This window comes from Protomyctophum parallelum, assembly GCF_964188405.1.
Source record: "Protomyctophum parallelum genome assembly, chromosome: 13".
NCBI lineage: Eukaryota > Metazoa > Chordata > Actinopteri > Myctophiformes > Myctophidae > Protomyctophum > Protomyctophum parallelum.
Genome location: NC_139708.1, coordinates 9,575,389 through 9,599,110, shown reverse-complemented (window position 1 = coordinate 9,599,110; position 23,722 = coordinate 9,575,389). Strand labels below are relative to the sequence as shown.

Here is a 23,722-nt window from a genome sequence, read left to right as displayed (position 1 = left end):
AACAGTCTGGAAGAAGGGGCCTCGGGGATGATCCCTGGAGGGGCATTGTGGAGCCCTCCTCCTTCTTAGAACAAAACAAAAACACATTGCAAAAGGCCAAAGGAAAGACATGGATGGAAGAAGAGAACCGTAGAAACGTTTTGTTTCCTTTTCTTTACGGGTAAGACAATGGAGCGTTGCATTTAAGCCTGAGTTATACTTGGCTGCGCGGGGACGTTTCGCTTCCCAAATTGCCGATCTACAAGTTCACAACATGTCGCGTTGCCAGTGCTTCGCAAAGGGACCCCCAGTGGTCCTAGCAGGGGTTCCAGGGCTTCTCAAAGGGACCCCCAGTGGTCCTTACAGGGGTTCCAGGGCTTCTCAAAGGGACCCCCAGTGGTCCTAACAGGGGTTCCAGGGCTTCTCAAAGGGACCCCCAGTGGTCCTAGCAGGGGTTCCAGGGCTTCTCAAAGGGACCCCCAGTGGTCCTAACAGGGGTTCCAGGGCTTCTCAAAGGGACCCCCAGTGGTCCTAGCAGGGGTTCCAGGGCTTCTCAAAGGGACCCCCAGTGGTCCTAACAGGGGTTCCAGGGCTTCTCAAAGGGACCCCCAGTGGTCCTAACAGGGGTTCCAGGGCTTCTCAAAGGGACCCCCAGTGGTCCTAACAGGGGTTCCAGGGCTTCTCAAAGGGACCCCCAGTGGTCCTAACAGGGTGTGTGTTCCAGGGGGTCCCCATGCAAGTTGGTAGTTAATATAACATCACAATCACTTTAAACACTTTGTCTTTAACCATATTTATACCTCGGCTATTAATAAAATGGCAGATCTATGAGCTACGAGGCAAAGTGTGGTGAGCTGCTATTATCTAAAACAATTTGAAAAAATAAAATAATAAAATAAAGTTTAACACAAATAAACCCTCCTTCCCTGGCAGAAAATATTTTCAGGGTCCGTGTCCAAATACATCATTTTGAGGCTCCTCGAAGCGGAAAACATTTGCGAACCACTGACATCGTGACACGTTGTGAGCTTAGCGACCGGCAGATTTGGGGCGTGCGACACCAGCACGCCACTACCACCAAGTATAAATCAGCTATTCTACACGGCCGGGGCGGGGATTATGACGCTCGATGTGGGGGTAGAGATAGGGGTCAGAGGAGTTAACAGAGCCCGCTCCTCCGCGGCCACAACTGTCCTCATGGCGGCTGGAGCCAGAGGCGTGGGAGAGGAGGGGGCGCTCACGTGGGCGGGTGCCGCCATCAGGGCCAGGGCCGGAGCTGTGGCGGCACTGAGAGGGAGCGTAGGCGCAGGAGGGCTGGAGGTCAGGACCATCGTGGTGGAGGCGCTACTGGAGCTGCAGGTGGACGTGGAGGTAGAGGTGGAGGCCGGTCCCGGTAGCGCCACGGGGGCTTTGGGGCGCTCCCGTTCCTCGGCAGAGGAGGAGGGGGCTTTGGGGCGCTCCCGTTCCTCGGCAGAGGAGGAGGGGGCTTTGGGGCGATCCCGTTCCTCGGCAGAGGAGGAGGGGGCTTTGGGGCGCTCCCGTTCCTCAACCGAGGAGGAGGGGGCTTTGGGGCGCTCCCGTTCCTCGGCAGAGGAGGAGGGGGCTTTGGGGCGCTCCCGCTCCTCGGCAGAGGAGGAGGGGGCTTTGGGGCGCTCCCATTCCTCGGCAGAGGAGGAGGGGGCTTTGGGGCGCTCCCGCTCCTCGGCAGAGGAGGTGGGGGCTTTGGGGCGCTCCCGTTCCTCAACCGAGGAGGTGGGGGCTTTGGGGCGCTCCCGTTCCTCGGCAGAGGAGGTGGGGGCTTTGGGGCGCTCCCGCTCCTCGGCAGAGGAGGAGGGGGCTTTGGGGCGCTCCCGTTCCTCGGCAGAGGAGGAGGGGGCTTTGGGGCGCTCCCGTTCCTCGGAAGAGGAGGTGGGGGCTTTGGGGCGCTCCCGTTCCTCGGCAGAGGAGGAGGGGGCTTTGGGGCGCTCCCGTTCCTCGGCAGAGGAGGAGGGGGCTTTGGGGTGCTCCCGTTCCTCGGCAGAGGAGGAGGGGGCTTTGGGGCGCTCCCGCTCCTCGGCAGAGGAGGAGGGGGCTTTGGGAGTGGCAGGCTTGTTGTAGTTCATCTTGAGGATGTGCTGCTGGAGGTGCCTGATCCAGTCCTCCTGCACCGACAGAGGCCCGTGAAACTCCACCTCGCAGAACCTACACGCACACACGCACACGCACGCACGCACACACGCACGCACACACACACACACACACACACACAGACACAAAAAGTGTGTGTAGCGGGGCTAGTTACAAAGTACGTTATATTTTTGGGCCAAAACAGGGCTTTTGTTAAAAGGTTAAAGCACTATATTCTGATCATTGCTATTCAGTGTTTGTTCACGAAAATACTATTTCAGATTGGTTGCCAAACATTCAGGAAAAAGTAGGCCTACCCATTTATCAGTGTTCCAGTTCCAATTCTGTCTGCTAATGTCTTTGTATCATCACTTCCAATATCACTTGTTTAATCTGTATCCTGAGAGTTCTCTCTCCTGATTACAGACATGGAGACTCCTGTTACTGGACAATCATTCCATATCAATGAATACTATCAGAATAAATCTAAAGCTCTATACTGTATAAGCACTCAATCACACATCTGTATATTGTTACTGTACTAAAGCTCTTATCTCCATATTTAATTTTATCGTAAATTAACGCCCTACTTGATCATACTACAGCGTCGCACAAAAGCATAAAAAGTAACAGATCTGCAAGCTTGAAGCGCCATGCAAAGCACCGTGTTTTGTAGATCTACTACTTTTGCTATTTTTGAATTGTGAATCCTGAAAAGTAACAGTTTTGGACATACAAGGTTTCCACCCGACAGAGACGATAGCCCACCCAGCCCGCCGCTCTAAATATAGTGCATTAGCAGCTAAAAGTAGAGCACATGCAGCTTGGGGATTTAGGGACTTTCACAGATAGACAGCTCTAATAGACTGATAGACTCTCAAGAAACTTTGTTTGAGGTACTAAAGTTTTATTTCTGAGGGCCCAAAGATCTCCCTGTGGCCCCCCTTAAGTAACCTCTTTGAGAAGCAACTGACATGGCACATTCATTGTCCCCTCAGGCGAGTCACTCAGTGATGGATTTTACTTACAGTACATTAAGAAAAAGTAGCAATACCACTCTGTTGCTGTAATAGGTCTCCCCTGTATTAATAGTTTTACTTGGCTAAAAGCACATAGGCCTAAGGATTGGCATCAAAATATACTTACAGCACCAAAGTAAAATACCTCAAATTTGTCATGATGTGTCAAACTCTTTTAGAAAATAGCTGATACATGCTCACAAGACTGAGCTTTAAAGATGGAGTGCCACAATTTTTGTATTTTTCCAGCTTTTCATGTGTCTATGGGGTGATAGTACGACACCCTGGAGTAATTTTTATGTCCAATGGTGTAATAACTTTGTATTTAGGTTTTCTTCCTGGAGGCTGAACCCTTGACGGTCAAACGGGCCAATGAAGTAAACACGGATAGTGTGACGTAAAGAAATTGCACGCGCACACACGCACCTCCCCCTCTATACATAATTTTTAAATACGACAACCTCTGTGGGCGGAGCTGCCTGGCTGCCACATACACACGTGTGAACTGAACGGCGCCAGCCAGCCAGTATGCTGCTCTGTGTCTAACTGTGTGGCAAACACAGTGTCATTTCACACATTACCAGTTCACAGCAGAGCAGACTGTTTTTCGTTAGATTGGAAGCAAGTAAATGTTCACGTCGGGTCCTCAGGATTAATCAAGGAAACCACAACAAACCAGCCTTATAACCTACCTGCTCTGCTGTATAGTTGCTCTTGTTGTTCTCAATGAGTAGGTTGTTTCTTTTATAATCAAACTAATTGTTTCTGCTGTTAAACTATTAACTATTTAATTGGATGATGAGCTGAGCTGATTGCGACAATAGGGTCAATAATATAATTGGAGGAAATAAATAAATGAGATCAGATCTGATATGGTATGGATGCGTGGATTATATGCCTATACATGGATGGTGGCAGTATAAGTGCATAATGGTGCTTATACGATATCTCAGAAATATGGGAAGTGTTCACTTTTTTTTACATTACAGACACCAATTTGTCATTTTGTAAACAAAAGGGCAGAGCCATGGGCTGTCCTTTTATAAGGAGGGGGAGGGACTAGGACAAGTGGGTGGTCTTAAAGGAGGAGGCGGAGGGACTGGATTAGGTGGGTGGTGCTACGGTTAAACTCACGCATACCTAATGAACTGGTGGGTGTGTCCACATAAAACCATAATTTTAACAAATACTGTACACTTTTTTGAAAAAATTATACCTCATATACACCTAAATACACCTGATGATCATGTTTAAGTGTGGGAAGAAATCACGGCACTCCATCTTTAAGATAAAATGGGGCATAAGTGGTTAATGTATGTTTTGTATTAATAATCTAAATCTGCAAAGTAAATAACTAAAGATACAATTATTTAAGTTGATAAATAAGTCCAAAAATGTAGTACTGCATTGTGGCTTTGTACGGCTGTAGGTACAGTTCTTGCGTGAATGCACCTCCACTGCCTCCACTCATGGCATCCCTTCAGTCACCTCTTTGAGAAGCGACTAGCTTAATGGCACATTCATTGTCTCCACCCCCAAGGCGAATCACTCACCGGCACTTCAGGGTGTAGAACTTGCCCACCAGCTTGACCAGGGGGTAGGCGGGGGGCTTGGGGACCAGGGAAGGGATGGTACTGCTGCGGGGGGGCTTCGGGGACCCGCTGTCCCTCTCCTCTCCATGTTTCAGGGGCCTTCGCTCGAAACCTAGACGAGAATCGCAGAATAATTAATTGGGTTAAAGGTAGGGTAAGTGACATGTTTTGGGCTCAAAACAAAAGGTTTTAATAAAGCACTATATTCTGATATATTCATTGCTATAGTGTTTGTTCAATAACATCTCTCCAGCTATATAATAAACAGAAAATAAATGTTCGAGTGGGTTGCACATTTTCAACCAATCAGGAGAATGTACCCATTTATCAGCTTCAATTGTATAGTGTTCCAGTTAAAAAGATATGTCTCATTTCTTTGTCATCACTTCCAATTGCACTTGTTTATCCTGTATGAGAATGAGTTCACTGATTGGATAACATTGGTATATCCTGAACTGAAAATGCCTTTTCTATTCATTAAAGAGCTGGAGTTGGGTTTGAGTTGATGTACTCACACATTCAAACTGCAGGGCATGTGCAAAAATGTGAATATGCACAATGCTTAGTAGCTTCTAACACAAAAACATATCTGTCGGGTGGAAACCTCACATGTCCAAAACGGTTACTTTTCATTTGTTTCATTTGTTACTTTCATAATGCTTTTGTCTGACACTGTATAGGGTGATGAATTAGGGCTTTAATTCACAAAACAAACACAATACTGTATGTTAGAATATGGATATAAGAGGTTTCTGCCCGACAGCAACGATAAGTACTTTATTGATATTTGAGCATCCATGTCTCTTTATTCATCTTTATTCTGGACATGGCAAGGACATGTAAATGTAAATAAAGCACTTTGTTTTGGAGCTCTGCTGCAGAGTGAGAGTATGGAAGTGAGAGAGTGAGAGACCGATGAGTAACTGACTGAATTAAACTCCAGCTGAAATGGCATAAGCTAAAACACACTAGCTTCGAACGGCGCATGTGAAAACATCAGACCATTTTATTGATTATATACACCAGTGGTGATAGATGTGTGCCCAGTGTTCTAAAATAGAATATCCTGAGAAAATAGAATATCCTGAGACATCCTGAACAATTGTGAAGAATTTTAAATAATCGTACAAAAATCCTCTTTTATGGGGGTGGTCGGCAGAATTGGGCGTCCGTGGCCAAACACACATCAAAATGTTTTCTAAAAGGTTAAATAAAAAGAGATCTTTCATTTCAGGTCGACTGCAGCGGGAAAAGAGAACACGTAAATCTCGCTCACCTCGGGGCAGACGGACGTTGAGCTCGCTGCGTGCGACCTGCGCTTGAGGCGCGAGTGTGCTGGATTGACGGCCGGGGCTGGGGATCCTGCCGTGGCCCGGCCTGGTGGCGGAGGAGGGAACCTGAAGGTTGCTACCGCCGCCCCCGACGCCCACTTCTGTCGTCCTGGAAGAGCCCTGGCTGGCACCGAGGCCCAGCGGCTGCACCAAGCTCAGAGCCACAGCAGACCACGGACCCGAGGAAGAGGACGACGAAGGCTTGTGGGACGACGACAAAGAGAGGATGTGGTCGGGGTCCGACGTCGAGGACAGAGGAGAGTTGCTCTTCTGGGAGACAGAAGGAACATAATGCAGTTTGTACCATGCTACAGTACAAACTGTGATGTTGTACTGTAGCACGGCCTGGTTTAACAGCCTATCAATGGTATATAAGAACAAACTGTATAGCCAAATTAATATCCAAGCTAAAATTGTTGGTAGGTCAGTTGAGGTCGTGTTACGTTCCTTTAAAGAGGCCCAGACTTGCGAAGAGTATCTCCTCTGACCCCTTACATGTTTTAAATGATGAATATCAACTGTTGCCCTCCATGAGGCGGTTTAGAGTCCCTACATTTAAGAAAAACAGACTAAAGAACTCGTTTGTACATCAGTCTGTCTTGCTTCTAAACCAGAATCGTTAAACCAGTGGATATGTTCTTGTTCCTGATTGTTTCTGTGATTTTTGTCCAGTAATGTCTATCATTTTGTAATGTACGTGGATTGTAGCTTTGTAGATTTTGTAGCGGCTACAAACATCGGGCGTTGCTGTAATCTTCATGTCGCTGGCTTCCAGTAAAAATGAACTATAACGCAAATGTGTACAAATGAAGAAAATGGACCCTTACGAGTCCAATTGGCTTAATTTGTATACTCTCGGAGTTAAATAATCACTGAGGATTTTACTGTGTACATCAGGGTTCCAGTAGTTTATTTCTGTGAATCTCCATCTTTTTAATGTCAGGCATCCCAAGTTTGATATGCATTAGGCCACATACCCCCATTTAATACAGGGTTTTTTATTATTTTTATTTTGATCTCTGGGATCCTCAAACTGCAGTTGTAAAATCCTCAGTGTTAACCATATGATGAAAACAAGAGCAGCATATAACACAGTTTCAGTGCATACAGACAGACCTGTATAATCAATTCCACATTACAGGCGGATTTGAGTCGACTTCAGCAGAATAAGAACACATTCACAATAAGATGACAAGGACATCTTAAAGGTAATGCATTCTGTATGTGTGTCACATCACGGCGGAGGGAGTCAGGGTGACAGTGACGCAAATGCACCAGAAACTAAACCAGCGGGGAATGGAGAGAGAGAGAGAGAGAGAGAGAGAGAGAGAGAGAGAGAGAGGGGGAGAGAGAGAGAGAGAGAAATTGTATATTTGCCTCTATCAACGGCGCACCATAATTTATCTGAAGATGAAACATAAGCTGCGAGGCACCCTGGTTACTATGGCAACTATGAAGTCAATAGCCAACTAGTTCTGGCATCTGTCCCTGCAGCGATATTCCGTCGCTGTCGGGGAAGAAACCTCGTATCTCCATATTTCAAGATTTGTTTTTTGGGCTAAATTAATGCCCTACTTTGTTGTACCACATTGTCACACAAAATAGCAAGAACAGCCAATCTACACGCTCTCAATCACAGCACGTTGAGATCTTGTAGATCAGCTATTTTTGTTACTTTTGAATACAGTTTTGTAGTGTAAGATTGTAAGTGGGTATGTGTGTCTGTGGGTAGCAAAAAAAAGCTCAAAACGTTTCGAGCTTGTGAATCTGCTATTTTTGATACTTGTAGTTGTAGTATGATCAAGTAGGGCATTCATTTCCGAAAACACACGTACAAATATGGAGATAAGAGGTTCCCCCCCCACATTTCCTGAAAAGTAACAGTTTTGGACATAGGAGGTTGCCACCCCGACTGACGATATTTGCAGGGTGTTAAGATGCAAGGCTTTACAGTAGAGCTGGAGGCTTGTTAGACAACACAAAATGTCTGTCGAGGTGCCAGCAGAGGCGTTTCATGCTGCCTGGTGCGCGCACAGAGCCGTGCTCGGAGCTGACAATGCCGTTAAGTAAAAGTAACATAGTCCATAATGTGACGAGTCAAGGTTATACTATACTGTATATAAGCTACTGCCAAGTCTTGTGGGCGGAAAACGCTACATTAATGGATGTTTAGATCTACTGTAATACAGTGATTCTAAAGCTTCTTTTAATTCAAGTACCCTCACAGTTTGATTGTGTGCACTAGGCCACGGGCCCCCATTTCATAGGACTTGTCTCTCTGGGACAGCAATCTACACGGTAAAATACACAGTCCATTTGGTTCCATTTGTACACTCTTTGAGTTACAGACCTGTTACAGTACGTTTTAACAGCGGGAATTTTACGGAAGTGCATTATTTGTCAATGGGAACCGGCAACTACTGGCGATCAGGCGAACAGGCGATGGTCGAAAAGTGGGCGGAGGAACGTTGGCTGAAAAGATGAAAATAATTCATCTTTTGGCCGACGTCGTCCGGCGATAGTGGCTGATTGGGGCGATAGCCATTGAAATTCAAGTGTCGCTCGCCGTTGTTCTCCCGCTGTTAAAATGCACTGATCTGCAAGGTCACATACATCCCATCCCATATCAAATAATTCCACCTCTCGTCGAGGATGAGCACGGATCTGTCCAGTGGTTGGTGGGACCAGGGGTCTATACTTGGCCCTCAAATTTTATATATTAACTCATAAACACATAATTAAACTCATAAGCCTCTTTCCGCTGAATGTGAATGTGAATGTGAACACTAATGTTCCAGTGGTGACGGCTAGCAACAGATGGGCGTCCCTAACCTTCTTGGGGGTGGAGCGGTTCCCCTGCATGTAGCTGCGGTGCATCTCCACCACCTTCTGCGGCCTGCTCTTCATCCAGGCGCTCAGCGTCTCGATGGGCGAGCCGTTCACGCACCACTCCGTCACTCCGAACTGCCGCAGATGGGCCCGCGCGTGGCTGGCCAAGGCCTTGCGGTTCTCAAAATAGAAGCCGCACAACTCGCAGCTGGCATCTGGAGAAGAGTTTTTTTGTTTACGCCACAAGGATGTAGAATTGCGTGTGTTCATTGAGCATATTCATGCATGCCCGCAGTGAGTGTTTGGTTTTTTTTTACCACTAAACCCTATATACTTTGTTGTACATCAATAGTAAAAGAAAAATGCTTATAGATAGATGCTAATTTGTTCAGTTATTTTCCTAATTTCCTTTTCCTATTATGATATGCCCAGAGCCGAGCCATTGCCCATTGGAGTCACTAGCGCAGGGACAAAGATCACCCCCCAAAGACATCCTCCTCCGAACATGGAAAATTGTGTTCGCTCTGCAAAGGTGGATTCGAACCTCTAAAACTCTACGGTGGTGGGCAGGTACACTACCCCTGCACCACCCACCCAAGTGCCCTGATGGTTCACGTGGTTAGTATAAATGTTTTACAAATATAAAAATCCCACTGTACCTAAATCTTAAACCATATAACCAACTGTCATATTAACCACCTAATGTCCTTTGAGTTCACGCAGACGGGACATGTTCAACGTCTTACCCTGATGCCCGGCTCCGTGCTTATCCGGGGAAGACTTCCTCTTGAAGGAGTAGTCGTGCGGCAGAGGGGAGAAGGTCTTGATGTGATGGGATGGTGACTGGGCGGTCTCCGCAGGATGGCTGTCCTCCGACAGAGGCCTCTTCCCCAGCTGTGACACCCTGAAGAACTTCCCCGAGCTTGGGTTGGCCGACGGCCCCAACAGTCCCCCCAGGCCATGCTTGTGGAGCCTAGACCATTTACAAAAACACAAACAGTCAAATCCCATTTTAAAATACCAAAAATAACCAATCTATATGAGAGCTTGTAGATCTGGTATTTTTGTCCATTTATTTGACTTTTTTTATCTGGTGTATTCAGCAGGATACAGGACATTATTTTAGCGGAACAGATAAACATGATAAACATCTATGGACAATCCCGGACAAACCAGGACGTATTGTCACTGTACCTTGACCCCGAGTGCAGGAGGCTCAGGGGAGATTTGCGGTATTTAGCTGACTGGTAGCTCGAAACCCGCTGGCCTTCCAGACTCTCCCAAGCGGGGCTTCCACCTCCCTGGCCGGACTCCTTCTTCACTCTCTGGTCAGATGGAGAGGAGGTGCCTCCTCTCCCTTCTCGCTTGTGCATAATCTCCCTCAGGGTGTCGATGGGCGAGCCGTTGACCGACCACTCCGTGATGCCCATCTGGCGCAGGTGGGAGCGGGCGTGACTGGACAGGCCTTTGCGGTTCTCGAAATACTCCCCGCAGAACTCACAGCGGATGTCCCGCGTCGGTTCGGCCTCATGGGTCATGGCTGGGCGACGACCGCAGGCGAGAAGAGAAGAAATAGAAGAGTGAGTAAACAAGTTGTTTGTCGTTACAAAACAAAGAATCAAACTTGAGGACAAAATACTTGAGTGGATGACCGCAAGACTGCAACTATCGATTATTCCCTAGTAGCGATTATTATATTGATACATTTTTCGATTGATTGAATAATGAAGTAAGTAGGTTTTTTATATATTTTTTATATTCTAGAAAACAAATTCTAGACGATTGTTTAAATAATCAACTAAATTGATTAGTCACTTAAGCCCTACTTTATACTTGTCATACAATGGTCACGGTGTCACGCAAGAATCCAAACAATAGCATATCAACAAGCTCACAGCGTGTCACAGCACGATGCCTTGTGAGCTTGTAGGTCTGCCATTTTTCGGTATTCGGACATTTCTAACTTTCCCCACCAAAATAGATTATTATTAATCTTTTTTGTAATAATCGATTAAATCAATTACAGTTGGATTAAGTGTTGCAGCCCTAGATCAGCAGTTCAATGTGCTGGCCGGGGACCACCAGGGGTCCTTGACAGGGGTTCCAAGGGGTCCCCAGCTAAATGATTGATACTTCAAAACCAAATGAAGCCCTTTTTGACTCTGTAATTCCAGGGAGCATACTTATGGAACCGGGATCCGTTTGGTTCCATTCATAGAATTCCGTACACATTTCAAGGACCCCCGGTTCGAACATCGAACCGGGGGTCCTTGAAATGAAAAGGGTTGAGAATGACGGCCTGAACGCACCTAGGTTAAGGGGGAAGATGCTGTCCTGGCCGCTCCAGCTGCAGTTGAGCGGCGCAGAGGCCCGTCCTCCCCCGCACCCCCCGGGTGACATGGTGACCTCTAGCTGCACGGGCTCCGGCTTCATCTTGATGACCAGACCCCCAGAGGGGGACGAGGAGGACCCCGGCCTGCTGGCACAGGCGGTGGGCTGCGGCGGCGGGCTGGAGGGCCGGGCGAAGCCGAAAGGAAGACGACCAAGGAGCGTGGCGGGGGAAGGGGAGGAGGAGAGGGGGGGAGGGGAACGGGCGGACGCAGCCGACGATGGAGAGGGCGGCGTCTTGTGCTTAGAGCTGTAAGGATGGTGACATTGCTGCATTTAGTTGACAATTAACTGTCACACAAATAACTGCGGTTAATGATTTAATTGGAGAATTTGTTTGCATTGAATATTTCTGTTCGTCTTTTAGGCTTTGTGAATAAAAATTGCACTAGACAGCTATGACAAATAAATAACGTATACTGTACTTAACAATATACAAAACAATTACTGACGATGACCGTTACCAATAATCAAAATAAATAATGTACGTAATAGGCAATATATTTGATAATAACAATATATAGAGAAACTTGTACTATACATCTAAACTCATTGTACTATACACCTAAACTCACTGTACTATATACACCTAAACTCATTGTACTATACACCTAAACTCACTGTACTATACACCTAAACTCATTGTACTATACACCTAAACTCACTGTACTATATACACCTAAACTCACTGTACTATATACACCTAAACTCACTGTACTATATACACCTAAACTCACTGTACTATACACCTAAACTCATTGTACTATACACCTAAACTCATTGTACTATACACCTAAACTCACTGTACTATATACACCTAAACTCACTGTACTATATACACCTAAACTCATTGTACTATACACCTAAACTCATTGTACTATACACCTAAACTCATTGTACTATATACACCTAAACTCATTGTACTATACACCTAAACTCATTGTACTATACACCTAAACTCACTGTACTATATACACCTAAACTCACTGTACTATAAACTGTACTATAAACTTGTACTATACACCTAAACTAAACTCATTGCCAAAAACAATCTTACAGGCTTGTAGGCTATTAATAGGCATGCTGGGTTTCAAGTGCGTAAATCGTGGAAATAGTCGATGCACAAGCGCACCACTATTGTCCAACAGATTCATTTATCTAGGCAAAATAAATTGCGATTATCTCAGATAGATAGGCGATCAGGTGATTGATTATGTAATATTAGTGCCAGGCCTACTTATGGGGTTTGAGCGGCAAGGCGCAGGGCAGGCCCCGCCTGGTGATCACCTCCCTCAGGGTGTCGATGGGCGAGCCGTTGACCGACCACTCCGTGATGCCCATCTGGCGCAGGTGGGAGCGGGCGTGACTGGACAGGCCTTTGCGGTTCTCAAAGTACTCCCCGCAGAACTCACAGCCGATCTCTTTAAGAGGTTCACCTGAGCGGAGGACACAAATTGGAAGTAAATGCATTTGGTTCCTTTACAGGAACCAAATGGACCTTTACAGGTCAGTGAGAATCACAGACCTACATGACAGCCTGAACGTACAAATGGAACCAAATGGAACCCAATGGGTCTACTTGATTCCCCAATTGTTTTTCTTCTACACAAATCACTTCTCTGAATATAGACTGAATATATCTTTAAGCTCTCAAAACGAACTAACCTCTCTGCGCTGTAAAAGTGTAGACCGGCTATTTTCACGTATTATAAGGTGACGTGTCCAGAGTGGGAACGCTAGGGTTCATATGGTTGATGATTTATGATCATGCAAAACGGGCACGTTTAGCGTATAGCACTCACTGTGTGGAAGTGCCATGAGCTCGCCGCTGCTCAGGCGGAAGACCTGCATGGCGCAGGACTTGTGCCGCTTGGTGGGTGGATGGCCGAGCAAAGACGAGGCGGACGAAGAGGTGACTTTGGATGGCGAGCCCCCCCTCGACGTGGTCATCTTATAGAGGAGAGGCGAGGGGGAGGAGGTGGACGTCAAGAGGGACGGCGGGCGCTTCGAGGAGGCCAGCGCCGTGGCGAGGCCCGGTGTTTCGACGGAGGCGGGACCGTCGGCCTGCAGCGTGTTGACATTGTGCTTGAAGTCGTCTGTGTGGATGAGCTGGTTGAGGAGGTCTATGGGGGACCCTTTGGACTCGGAGTACTCCACCCCGAAGTGTCGCAGGTGGGCCCTCGCGTGGCTGGACAGGCCCTTGCGAGTCTCGAACCAAGCGCCACACAGCTGACAAATGATGTCTTTGTTGGGGTCCACCTCCAATGCTGCAGGAAAGCAACACATCTAGTTAGCACAATATAACCCTAAAACTACTTACAGCAGTGGTTCCCTGACATTTTCTGGATCAGCATTCCAAATATCCAAAGCGTTCGCAGCCCACCCATCTGACCATTTCCAAACCTTGGAAATCACTGAGTTATAGAATTGTAAACTAGTTATAGAATCATACACTATTTATAGAATCATAAACTACATAAATAATTGAATCAAAAACGAGCTATAGAATCATAAACAAGTAATCAAATCTTAATTTAGTTGTAGTTACTAGCAAACTAGTTCCTTTACAGAAGGTTCAGAATCTGGGTCTTGCCTGTACTTTTTTCTTTTTTTTTCTTCTTTTTATTATGTTTTTATTTTAGTCATTGTGTACAAGCATAATGAACAGCTTTACATCATGTGGTCAAGTGCATTACATTAGTTTGTGCTAGTTTCTTACAGTTATGTTCTCAATGGTGACCAAAGTTACAACATTTTATTTCTTTTTTTCCTCGAAAGAAAACAAAACAGACAAGAAAAACAAAAGACAAACGCCTGTACTTTTTAACCTTATTTCTATCTGTTCCTATTTGTTTTCTTTAAAAATTCAGTACCCGTATTTATCTTTTGTATATTGTAATTGTACAACATTTCACTCCTTGTACCTAAACTAGATGTATCATAAATTAGTTATAAAGCGTGAGTTCTAATCTAGAGGTCCCCACCTAAACTGTAGGAACCAAATTAACCTTTACAGTAATGCTGCACAATTTTTGCTCAAATGTGAATCTCGATTTTGAATTGAGATCATGATTCTCACACAATTCTCATTTTTTCCATGGAAATATTTATTGTCCTTGTTTGTAGTTGCTGAACAGTAATAAATTCAAAATGTGGCACCTGGAGCGAACTACTATGGCTTAAAACAACATCAAAGAACTTTACTTAAACCTCTCTTAGTCCTGCACACCAAACTCGGGTGTCCTTGAAATTAAAGGGTTTTTAGAACCACTGATTTATAGACTTTTGGCTATTTGTGCTATTTCTGAATTCCACCATTGCACAACATGAAGGGCCATTCTCACCGACCCTGAACACTATAACTATAATTATGTCGTTCACCATTTTCTTTGTTATAATTATGGTGTGGACTCATCCACATGAGTTGTAACTAATTCATATGATATATGAATTAGTTACACTGTAACACTACAACTATAAATATAATTTATAGTTATACTATAAATATTATTTATAGTTATACTATAAATATTATTTATAGTTATGTGCTTGGGGGTGAACAGCCCCTAATATAGGGGTATCAGACCAATCAAATTAGTCGATTATAAAAATAAAAATAAAAAATAAACCCTGCTTCTTGATAAATCGATTACCTACATGAGCAAGATTAAGCTACGGTTAAGGTTACTGGTTCGGCATATATTTCCAGTGAATTGCCCACTAGCCCTAATGCAAGAGTTCAACATAAGCTGGGAGGAGAAGTTCCACTTACTGAGGTTGAGAGGGGCGTCAGACTCCTGCGGTGCCCAGAACGGTTTGGTGGTGGCGATGGAGGCTAAGCTCTTGATGCTCTTGTGGTCCGGGGAGCGCATAGGCAGCAGAGAGGATATGGGGGCTTTCCTCACAACGGGGGACGGGGAGGCGGGGTGCAGCAGGGCCGAGGGGGGCCGGGGGGATATGCCGGGGGACGGGCAAGGCGTGGGCGTGGAAGAAGAGGAAGACGCGCCCTTCACAGCCTTGGCCAGGACAGACAGATGGAGCGGCTTCTCTTCGAAGTCCTGCGGTTCCGCCTCCTCGTTGTTGTGCATGGCGGTAGGGCTGTTGGGAAATGTTTAGCTGACGATTCATTGATTGTCGTACTCGTACAAGTACGATTAGCGATTAGCGACTTCATTGTGTTTTGGTTCATTGAACACTGGAGCACGGGGCAATGACTTCAATATACAAAGGAATGATCAGTAGCAATAATTTAAATGAATAATGCACGATGGCATAAAACAAATGGCCGTTGTGAGGTTGTAGATATGATATTTCCGCTATTTTTGCACACTGTATGAATCAATCCAACAGATTAATCCATACAGCTGAATGGAAATGATTTCCAACGATCGCGCACAAATAATTGTGATTATCTCAAATAATTGTGATCAAGCGATTATGTCATCATCGCGACAGGCCTACTTCTTGGCAGACGGTGGCCGGGGTGGTGCGAGCGGCGGGGTGAAGTGGCCGTCCATGCCGCGCTCCTTGGCGATCTGGTAGAGGAGGTCGATGGGCGCGCCGCTGCTCTCCGACACGCTGATGCCAAGCTGGCGCAGGTGGGAGCGGGCGTGGCTGGACAGGCCCCTCCCGGTCTCGAAGTGGGCGCTGCACACCGTGCACTTCAACAGGTCAGGGTCTGTGATGGAGGGAAACGCAGAGCAGCGGCATGAAGAGAGAGATGCAAGGCAACAGGCAACAGGCAATTTGTACTTCTTTTTTCTGTGATTATTTCGTATTAACTTAAACTGCTCTTTGTGTCATGAGTACATCCACGCAATATAAAAGTAATAAGTGATAATAAAGCGGCTAATTTCTTCCCTGAAACAAGGTTGGTTTTTCACCGATACATACAATCATCAACCTGTATGAATGAGGCATCACTAAATGAATACTTTGATATTCGCCAATGCATTTTTGGATGATTTATTTTCCGCGATCCCGGACTTTTAGTTGCACAACAGTGTCTCGCACTCTTTCCCTCTTTCCCTCCTGACATGGTCAAGGCAGATGGCCATCCACCCTAGAACCTGGGTCTGCCACACTTTTATTCCAGTTAAGGGGGAGTTTTTCCATTGCCACCGTCAAATAAATAGTTTGCTCAGGGTGGGATAACGGGGGTCCGCTCATAATTCCGACCTCCCTTTATTCTGACATCCCAATAGTCCGACAAATGTTAGGTTAGTGTGAGGTTAGGGGTAGGGTTATTTATCATGGGGCTAGTCGGCCAAACAGGACGTCGGAAACATGAGCCATCAGAAGAATGACATGGCACTGGACAATGTAGGGTCAAGGCTCTATAATTATGTAAAGTGCCTTGAGACAACTGTTGTGATTTGGCACTATAATAAAATTGACTTAGTTGAGATGAACTGAATACATATACATGGCTTAAGTTTAACGTTCCATTCAGCACACTTCTGAATCCTTCGAGAGAACCTTTCTTTTTCCCTTTTTTTCGGACGGTTCGCTTTTTTTTTTTTTTTTTTTAAGATATTTTTTTGCGGCTTACGCCTTTTATTGATTTTTGAAGGGACAGACAGTAGGCTGACAGGAAACGGGAGAGAGATGGGGGGATGACATGCAGTAAAGGCCGTGTCGGGTCCGGGAGTCGAACCCGCGGCACACTGCGACTGGATTACCAGTCCGGTGCCCAGACCGTTACGCTACGGCCTGGGCCGGACGGTTCGCTTATTGCCAGCTATGTTAGCTTGTTGCAAAGAAAGCAACCGGTTTGCATAACAGGAACAGGTGCCAGGAGTTCCCTCATCTCAACGTCGGTGCATCTGTCTCCCCTGAAATCAAACAATGGCAGCATTTTGCAGTGGGCCACCCCCCTCACCTCTAGTGTCTACACACACCGTCACCCAGTGGGCCACCCCCCTCACCTCTAGTGTCTACGCACGCCGTCACCCAGCTTGCGGTAACATGAGCACACAGCTCCGAGGTCTTCCCTATTAGCACCTCAATACGTCTGTCTGCCCCTGAGGACGTCCCGAGGGGCACCCCTCTGGCGTTTGCCGTTCGGCAACGCTGATCCGAGGTCAGTTGTGTCACTGCTTTACTCAACGCGACAGATCAGTGCTGGACCGTGGCAGAAAGTGATCCACTGTCAGTCACGCCTCGATCCCAAAATTATGATTATAAAAAATGATTATTTTTGGATTAAAATCGAGAAGTGCGTTTAAAAATAAAACATGTAGTATACTGTATATACACACACACCCTAGGCTACATATACAGTATATAGCCTATCAATTCAATTAACCACGTAAGCATTAACTTATATTTTGTCACACAAAGGTGTCATGCAAAAAATGGTGAATAACAGATCTACAAGAGATGCGATGCATTGTGACTCTTGTAAATCTATTTTCAGTATTTGTTTTTTACTTATTTTTTTATTTTTTAGACTATGATGACAAAACCAGGGATCGATTATGAATGGATTATTTTATCAAATTATCAAAACATTCAACCGATCTGCAGCTATACATTAACTGTTGCGCTCCTGAAGTGCCCTCACTCACCCTTGGTGTCTGCATCATCCTGGTCCCTGGGAGAGGGGTGGTCCGGGTCCTTGAGCGGACCCTTTGTCCCTGTGTTGGAGCTCAGACCCTCCTCCTCCTCCTCTTCTACACCCTCCTCCTGAGGTTCTGGTCCACACACAACCCACCACCAAAAAAAAGTGTAAAATGCCCAAGCCACTTATTATAAACTTCTGTTGCGGTAAGAATTCGACTTACATTAGCTAATCACCTGTAATGCCGGTAGGCTACTGTTAAGAAGGAAGGTATATAATATATGTATTTAAACTGCAGACTGCAAACAAAACAAATCCCTTTTGCATTTATTATTCATATTGTCCAGTGACCTATAAGTATAGGCTAGTCTGTACATAATGAAAATGCAGGATGAATGTCAATCTATATCCAAACTGTGTGAGCTGATTTAGTAGCCTATAGTCATAATAATAACAAGAGCGCATATTCACAACCTTCCGTAAAGAGAAATAATATAGGCTAATCATGAAATAAACTCAAGTAGATAAACACCCCATCCTTGTGCACAAGCAAAACATGGCTCTGACAAACACGGCATTGGCGCGAGCGACGCTGGCTGCATTCCTGGGACAAAAGTGCCATTTTCTGCGACAAATCGGTAAATCAAAAGAGACGTGCAGACAGACAATGCTTTTTGTCTGGTGGGAGGGCGTCTCTGCGCTTGTCACTTCATCTCCTGACTGTAAAAGAGCAGCGCTACTCTGACACATCAGGGCGCAGCGGCGCTATATAAAAACATCAGTAATTATAGGTAGGCCTATAGGTTACGATACAAACATTGTCTTCCGTTTATTTATTTTTTACGAAACAAAACTAAGTTATTAAAATGCTACGTTGAGTTGGCATCCATTGTGCAGACAATGGGAAGCCCGTATAAAGCTTTTGAGCAGCTCTCTATAGTCCGAACACTTCGCAAGTAAAAAGTGACACTTCGATTTTTTTAGCCCACTTTTCCAGATCCGGATAAGTTCTGGTGATGATCGCTTTATACATCACTTTCGCTGGAGACAGCACGGTGATGTTGGCGTGACCAGGCGCGCTATTACGCTATTATAACAACACGCACAAATCTACATGCACTTGAAAGCACAGCGCGTCCTCTATCAACAATCAAAGGAAAGTAAAATGGCGAGGATTGGGGGAACAGTAGGTAATTTTAGAGATCCCGCAGCGTTGAGAAAGAGTGGACGTCATTCCAGACGCGCACAAGCACAATCACAAAATATAGACATTTCATTTGGTCTGGACAAAGCCAAAACAAATATTTCCAAACATCATCAAAAAAAATTGTCGCGCATGCGAAATGTGCAAACCTGGTGACACACGCCAGTCGCCAACACACACTCACACACACAATGACAATCCGGCTATAATTACGCTTTTAACATGATTTTTATGGGCGCGACATTCTTTGGAAAATGTGTCATAATCAGAGCTTTTTTGATGGCTGTTTTGTGTCTGGCTACAATAATGTGACAGACGGCAGGAGACGCGCACCAGACAGTGCAACAATGTGTGCTTGCTTACGTGTGTGTGTGTGTGTGTGTGTGTGTGTGTGAGTGAGTGTGAGTGATCTGAGGCGAGGGGGGCACCATGCAGCCGCGGTCCCAGTGCTCCCTACTCACCGGTCAGCAACCGCAGTGCATCGGGCTCCCCGGCTGCTAAAGCCAGACAGTTTTTCCGCTATTGTTTGGGTCTGCGGGGAGGTGGAAGCAAGCAGCCATTTTGCCCCCATATGCACCGCTAAAGCTATAAGGCGTGACCAATCGAGTGGAGGCGGAGGTTAGTGGAAAAGAGAGGAGACGTGCACTCCTGTGTGCCACATTAACCCATGTGGGCACATCAGACAGTGAGGAGGGCGGGGGTGGGTTTTTTTCTCTCTCTCTCACAGACACAGACAGACTACACACACACACACACACACACACACACACACACACACACACACACACACACACACACACACACACACACACACACACACACACACACACACACACACACACACACACACACACACACACACACACTGACACACACACAGCTGAGCGGATTCTAAAAAGGACCACTGCCACACTCTGAAGCAACTGTAAAAATCCAGAGCTCATAACTCTGAGAGTGTGCATGCATAATGCTCATCATGTAACCAAATGAACCTATATTAAGTGTCCATGAATAAGGTTATTATGTATGGGCTACATTATTTTGCACACTCTCAGATCTACTTATACTGACCCTGCAGACCTGTAAAGGGTCCATTTGGTTACATGTGCAGTGCACATCACTATGGGTCCATTTGGTTCCTAACTATATCATTTAGCTGTGGACCCCCTGGGCATCGAGGGGGTGTGGGGGATATCACATAGCTTATTTTACAAAGGACTACACGCTGATTCGACACCACAAGCGTATACGTGCACGCGCGCGCACGCACACACACACACACACACACACACACACACACACACACTCACACACACACACACACACCACAGTAATATTATTTATACAGGACAGTATGCAGGTCTTTTGTATAGCATGCACCCAGGCCAGGGTAAATCCATTCGCACCCGCGGAAATTATAGCCAAACCCAAATCTCCCCTGAAGCGTGCCACTAGTACTACGTATCACTCTCAATTCTTTCTTTACAGTCACATGACAAGTGAACTTAACAGTCACAAAACACTCCTTAAGTGAAATAACCAGCCATTCCTATTTCACGTAAACACGTAAATTTAAGCAACAACCTTTCCAGACATTTCCAGTTTCATACATTTAGAACAATACAACACTGCTATTGTGCGGATGCGTTACAGCAGTGGTTTTCTTTTCTTTTTTAATCAGTGGTCCGCGGACCACCAGTGGTCCTTGAGGGGGTTCCAGGCAGGTAGTCCCCAGCTAAATGATGGAGAGTTGGTAATGGACCCTTACAGATCTTTTAACTCTTGAAAACACATGTGTTACAGCAATAATCTGTAACTTTCATGTCCTAACCGGGAATTGCATTGCACTTATGCGCTTCAGGCAGTATTAATTAATTAATTGTCAACCAGTCCTACCCAACACCAGGGTCTACATTTCTCAATGGAAGAAAAGAGAGACCACCTCCAACCACTGCAAATTTGCTACTTATATTGTACACGTACAGTATTAACATACTTATACCATGTGGTTCTCAAATTGGGGTTCGGGACCTCCTGGGAACCACAGATCGGTTACACTAAGGTTTTAGTCATTCAAGTAAGTTCCGGATAGCAGCTCCAATAACCAAGAAGGATCAGGAACGAGTACATCAGAGGGATAGCGCATGTTAAATGTTTTGGAAATAAAGCCGGAGAGGTCAGACCGAGAAGGTTTGTACATATACAGAGGAGGGACAGTGAGTATCGGTAGAAGGATGCTGAGGCCTATAGAGGAAGACTAAAGTAGAGATTTATGGATGAAGTTAGTTGGTGTGAGAGAAGAGGAGGCAGAGGCCTGGGTGAGCTGGAGCCAGATCATTCGCTATGCCAACCCAGGGAGGGCTCAGCCGAAAGATGGAGAAAAGAAGAAGAAGAACAGAAGCTTACCTCGAGGCTCTTCAGTGTGGTTTTCACTCCTCCATGTTCGAGGGGATGCAGAGACCGCGGCGCTCTGCACGCTCTCTTTCTTGTCCTGCTCCGTTCCCATCTCCTCCTCCTCTTCCTCCTCCTCCTCCTCCTCCTCGTCCTCCTCGGCGGGCTGCTGGGAGCAGGGGCTCCGCGGGGGGGACGTGGGGATTACCAGGTCAGGCCGGCTGGAAAATAATTCCCTCAGGATGTGTATTGGCGAGATGGTCACCTCCCAGTTGGTGATGCCAAAGTCGCGGAGGTGGGCCCTGGCGTGGCTGGAGAGGCCGGCCCGCGTGTCGAAGCCAGCGCTGCAGAACTCGCAGCGCATCACGCTGAACGTGTCTGGGTCGAAGTTGGCAACTGAGGAGAAGGATGAAATAAAAAATAACTCTTACAGCTTTACAATTATGATGTGGTAGTTATAGGGGTACCTCCCATTTCCACTAAGGGAAACAAACAAACAAAACCAACCAAAATCTTGTAATCTATCCAGTTATTATTTAGTCTAGTTAGTCTAGTTAATACTTTTCACTGGTTCAATATTCATAAAATTCACAGACTAACCACTTTCAACCGACTTGGGTCCCTATTTTGGGCATGTCATTATAGATTTCTAAAAATGTTCAAAAGTAGTGAAACTAGCAGATCTAAAGCTCACAGTGCTTTGCATGACACTAGCTGTCATATCACATATTAAATATACGGAGATACAATATTTCTGCCCGACAGCGATGATGTTATGTACCACTCACATTCACATTCCAGTAATATCATAAGGAGTCCTGTGATTATTATGGCACAATGAAACCTATTCACATGTTTTATAGCCCGAGGATAATTTGCCGACCTTTCTTCTTCTTCTTCTGATAAGAGAACTTCTTCTCGATGGCGTTGACCTCCTCGGGGGAGATGAAGTGACGCACGTTGTAGCTGACGCCCACTCTGTTAAGGTGGCCCCTTACGTGATTGGCCAGCCCGATGCCGTTGTGGAAGCGCTCGGGGCAGTAGGGGCATTTTCTCTCCACGCTTTTCAGGGAGCCGCTCTCTAGTGGTTGGCACAATAATTTTCATTGATCATTGAAAAGAATTGCACGGGACATAATAAGACAAATAAGAAATTATTGACAATAATAAAAATAAATAATGTGATATGGCCAAAACAGGCCATATACTGTATCTATATTTGATAATTAAAAAGAAAGAAGTGAAAGAAGTTCACAATGCGTCAGTATCAATCACAACGGTATCACAATCATATAATAAATAATGGCCAAAACAAGCCATATACTGTATTTGATTTGAAAAAAGAAAGAAAAATAGCCGATCTACAAGCTGACAACGCATCACATTCACTATCTTTTAACAGATGAATTTATACAGATTCTCAACTAAAGTTCTAGTTGGGATGTCTCCTGGGCGTCTCCCTAGTTGCATGTCCCACTGAGAGGAGGCCTCAGGGCAGACCAAGGACCAGATCCCCATCTGGAGGGGGTTACATATATCTCCACGCTGGCATTAGAATGCGTGGCTAATGTTGCCCAGGAGAGAGAGGTCTAGGATTCTCTGCCAAAACTAACTCTGTGATTGGACTCCGGATAGGCGGATGAAGATGGATGGATATCGTCTCTATCAGGTGAAAACCTCATAATGTCCAAAACTGTTACTTTTCAGGATTCAAATTCAAAACCAGCAAAAGTACTGGATCGGAACGCGTTTTGAGCTGCGGGTCTGCTATTTTTGATACTTTTGTGAGACGCTGTAGAGTGTAGAATGATCAAGTAGGACATTCATTTATGAATAAAACACAAAAAGTAAGAATATGGAGATAAGAGGTTTCTGCCCGACAGCGATGATTTGTTAAATAACTGCGATCGGGTGATTATGTAATTATTGTGACAGGCCCATACCGCTCTCCTGGTCAAAATCGTCCTCGTCTTCGTCCAGGATGCCCTGCTCCGCCAGGAAGCGGCGCAGTTGTTCGTCATCGACGTCGTCGTCGCCGTTGTCATTGTCCGCCGAAGCGGCGAGCACTCTGCTACTTCTCCGCAGGATGTAAACCTTTGGGTCTTCTTCCTCAACCTCTGAGTCTTCCTCCTCCTTCACTTTCTTCTCTTCGGGAGATGATGTGTCGCTCTGCTGTGCTAGAGAAGAGCCGTCTAACACAAGACATCTATGTTATACTGCCAGGGAACCGCAATTCAGCTTTACATTGCTTGAAGCTACACAGCTACACAGCCAAATGCAAAGTGTTTATTTAACAATACAACTTAAGAGTCAATTTTTAC

The 23,722-nt window shown here is 45.7% G+C and overlaps 1 protein-coding gene across 3 annotated transcripts in view; it reads right to left on the bottom strand.

Moving 5' to 3' along the window:
- Positions 1-571: 571 nt before the first annotated feature.
- Positions 572-23,722, bottom strand: part of LOC310869868 (protein Wiz-like) — a 33,008-nt gene continuing 9,857 nt past the window's right edge. Inside the window, exons 8-22 of one of the 3 annotated variants that reach the window (XM_083780831.1) lie at positions 23,345-23,593; positions 22,285-22,482; positions 21,417-21,797; positions 17,814-17,939; positions 15,706-15,922; positions 15,017-15,342; positions 13,047-13,511; positions 12,482-12,680; positions 11,166-11,494; positions 10,051-10,396; positions 9,603-9,829; positions 8,860-9,071; positions 5,973-6,297; positions 4,658-4,808; positions 572-2,160 (exon numbers count right to left, since the gene is read on the bottom strand). In XM_083780831.1, coding sequence (XP_083636957.1) covers positions 1,077-2,160; positions 4,658-4,808; positions 5,973-6,297; positions 8,860-9,071; positions 9,603-9,829; positions 10,051-10,396; positions 11,166-11,494; positions 12,482-12,680; positions 13,047-13,511; positions 15,017-15,342; positions 15,706-15,922; positions 17,814-17,939; positions 21,417-21,797; positions 22,285-22,482; positions 23,345-23,593 — 4,835 coding nt within the window. In that variant the 3' untranslated portion in view covers positions 572-1,076. The remainder of the gene's footprint in view (positions 2,161-4,657; positions 4,809-5,972; positions 6,298-8,859; positions 9,072-9,602; positions 9,830-10,050; positions 10,397-11,165; positions 11,495-12,481; positions 12,681-13,046; positions 13,512-15,016; positions 15,343-15,705; positions 15,923-17,813; positions 17,940-21,416; positions 21,798-22,284; positions 22,483-23,344; positions 23,594-23,722) is intronic. The other 2 variants (XM_083780832.1, XM_083780833.1) reach the window with 2 other exon arrangements.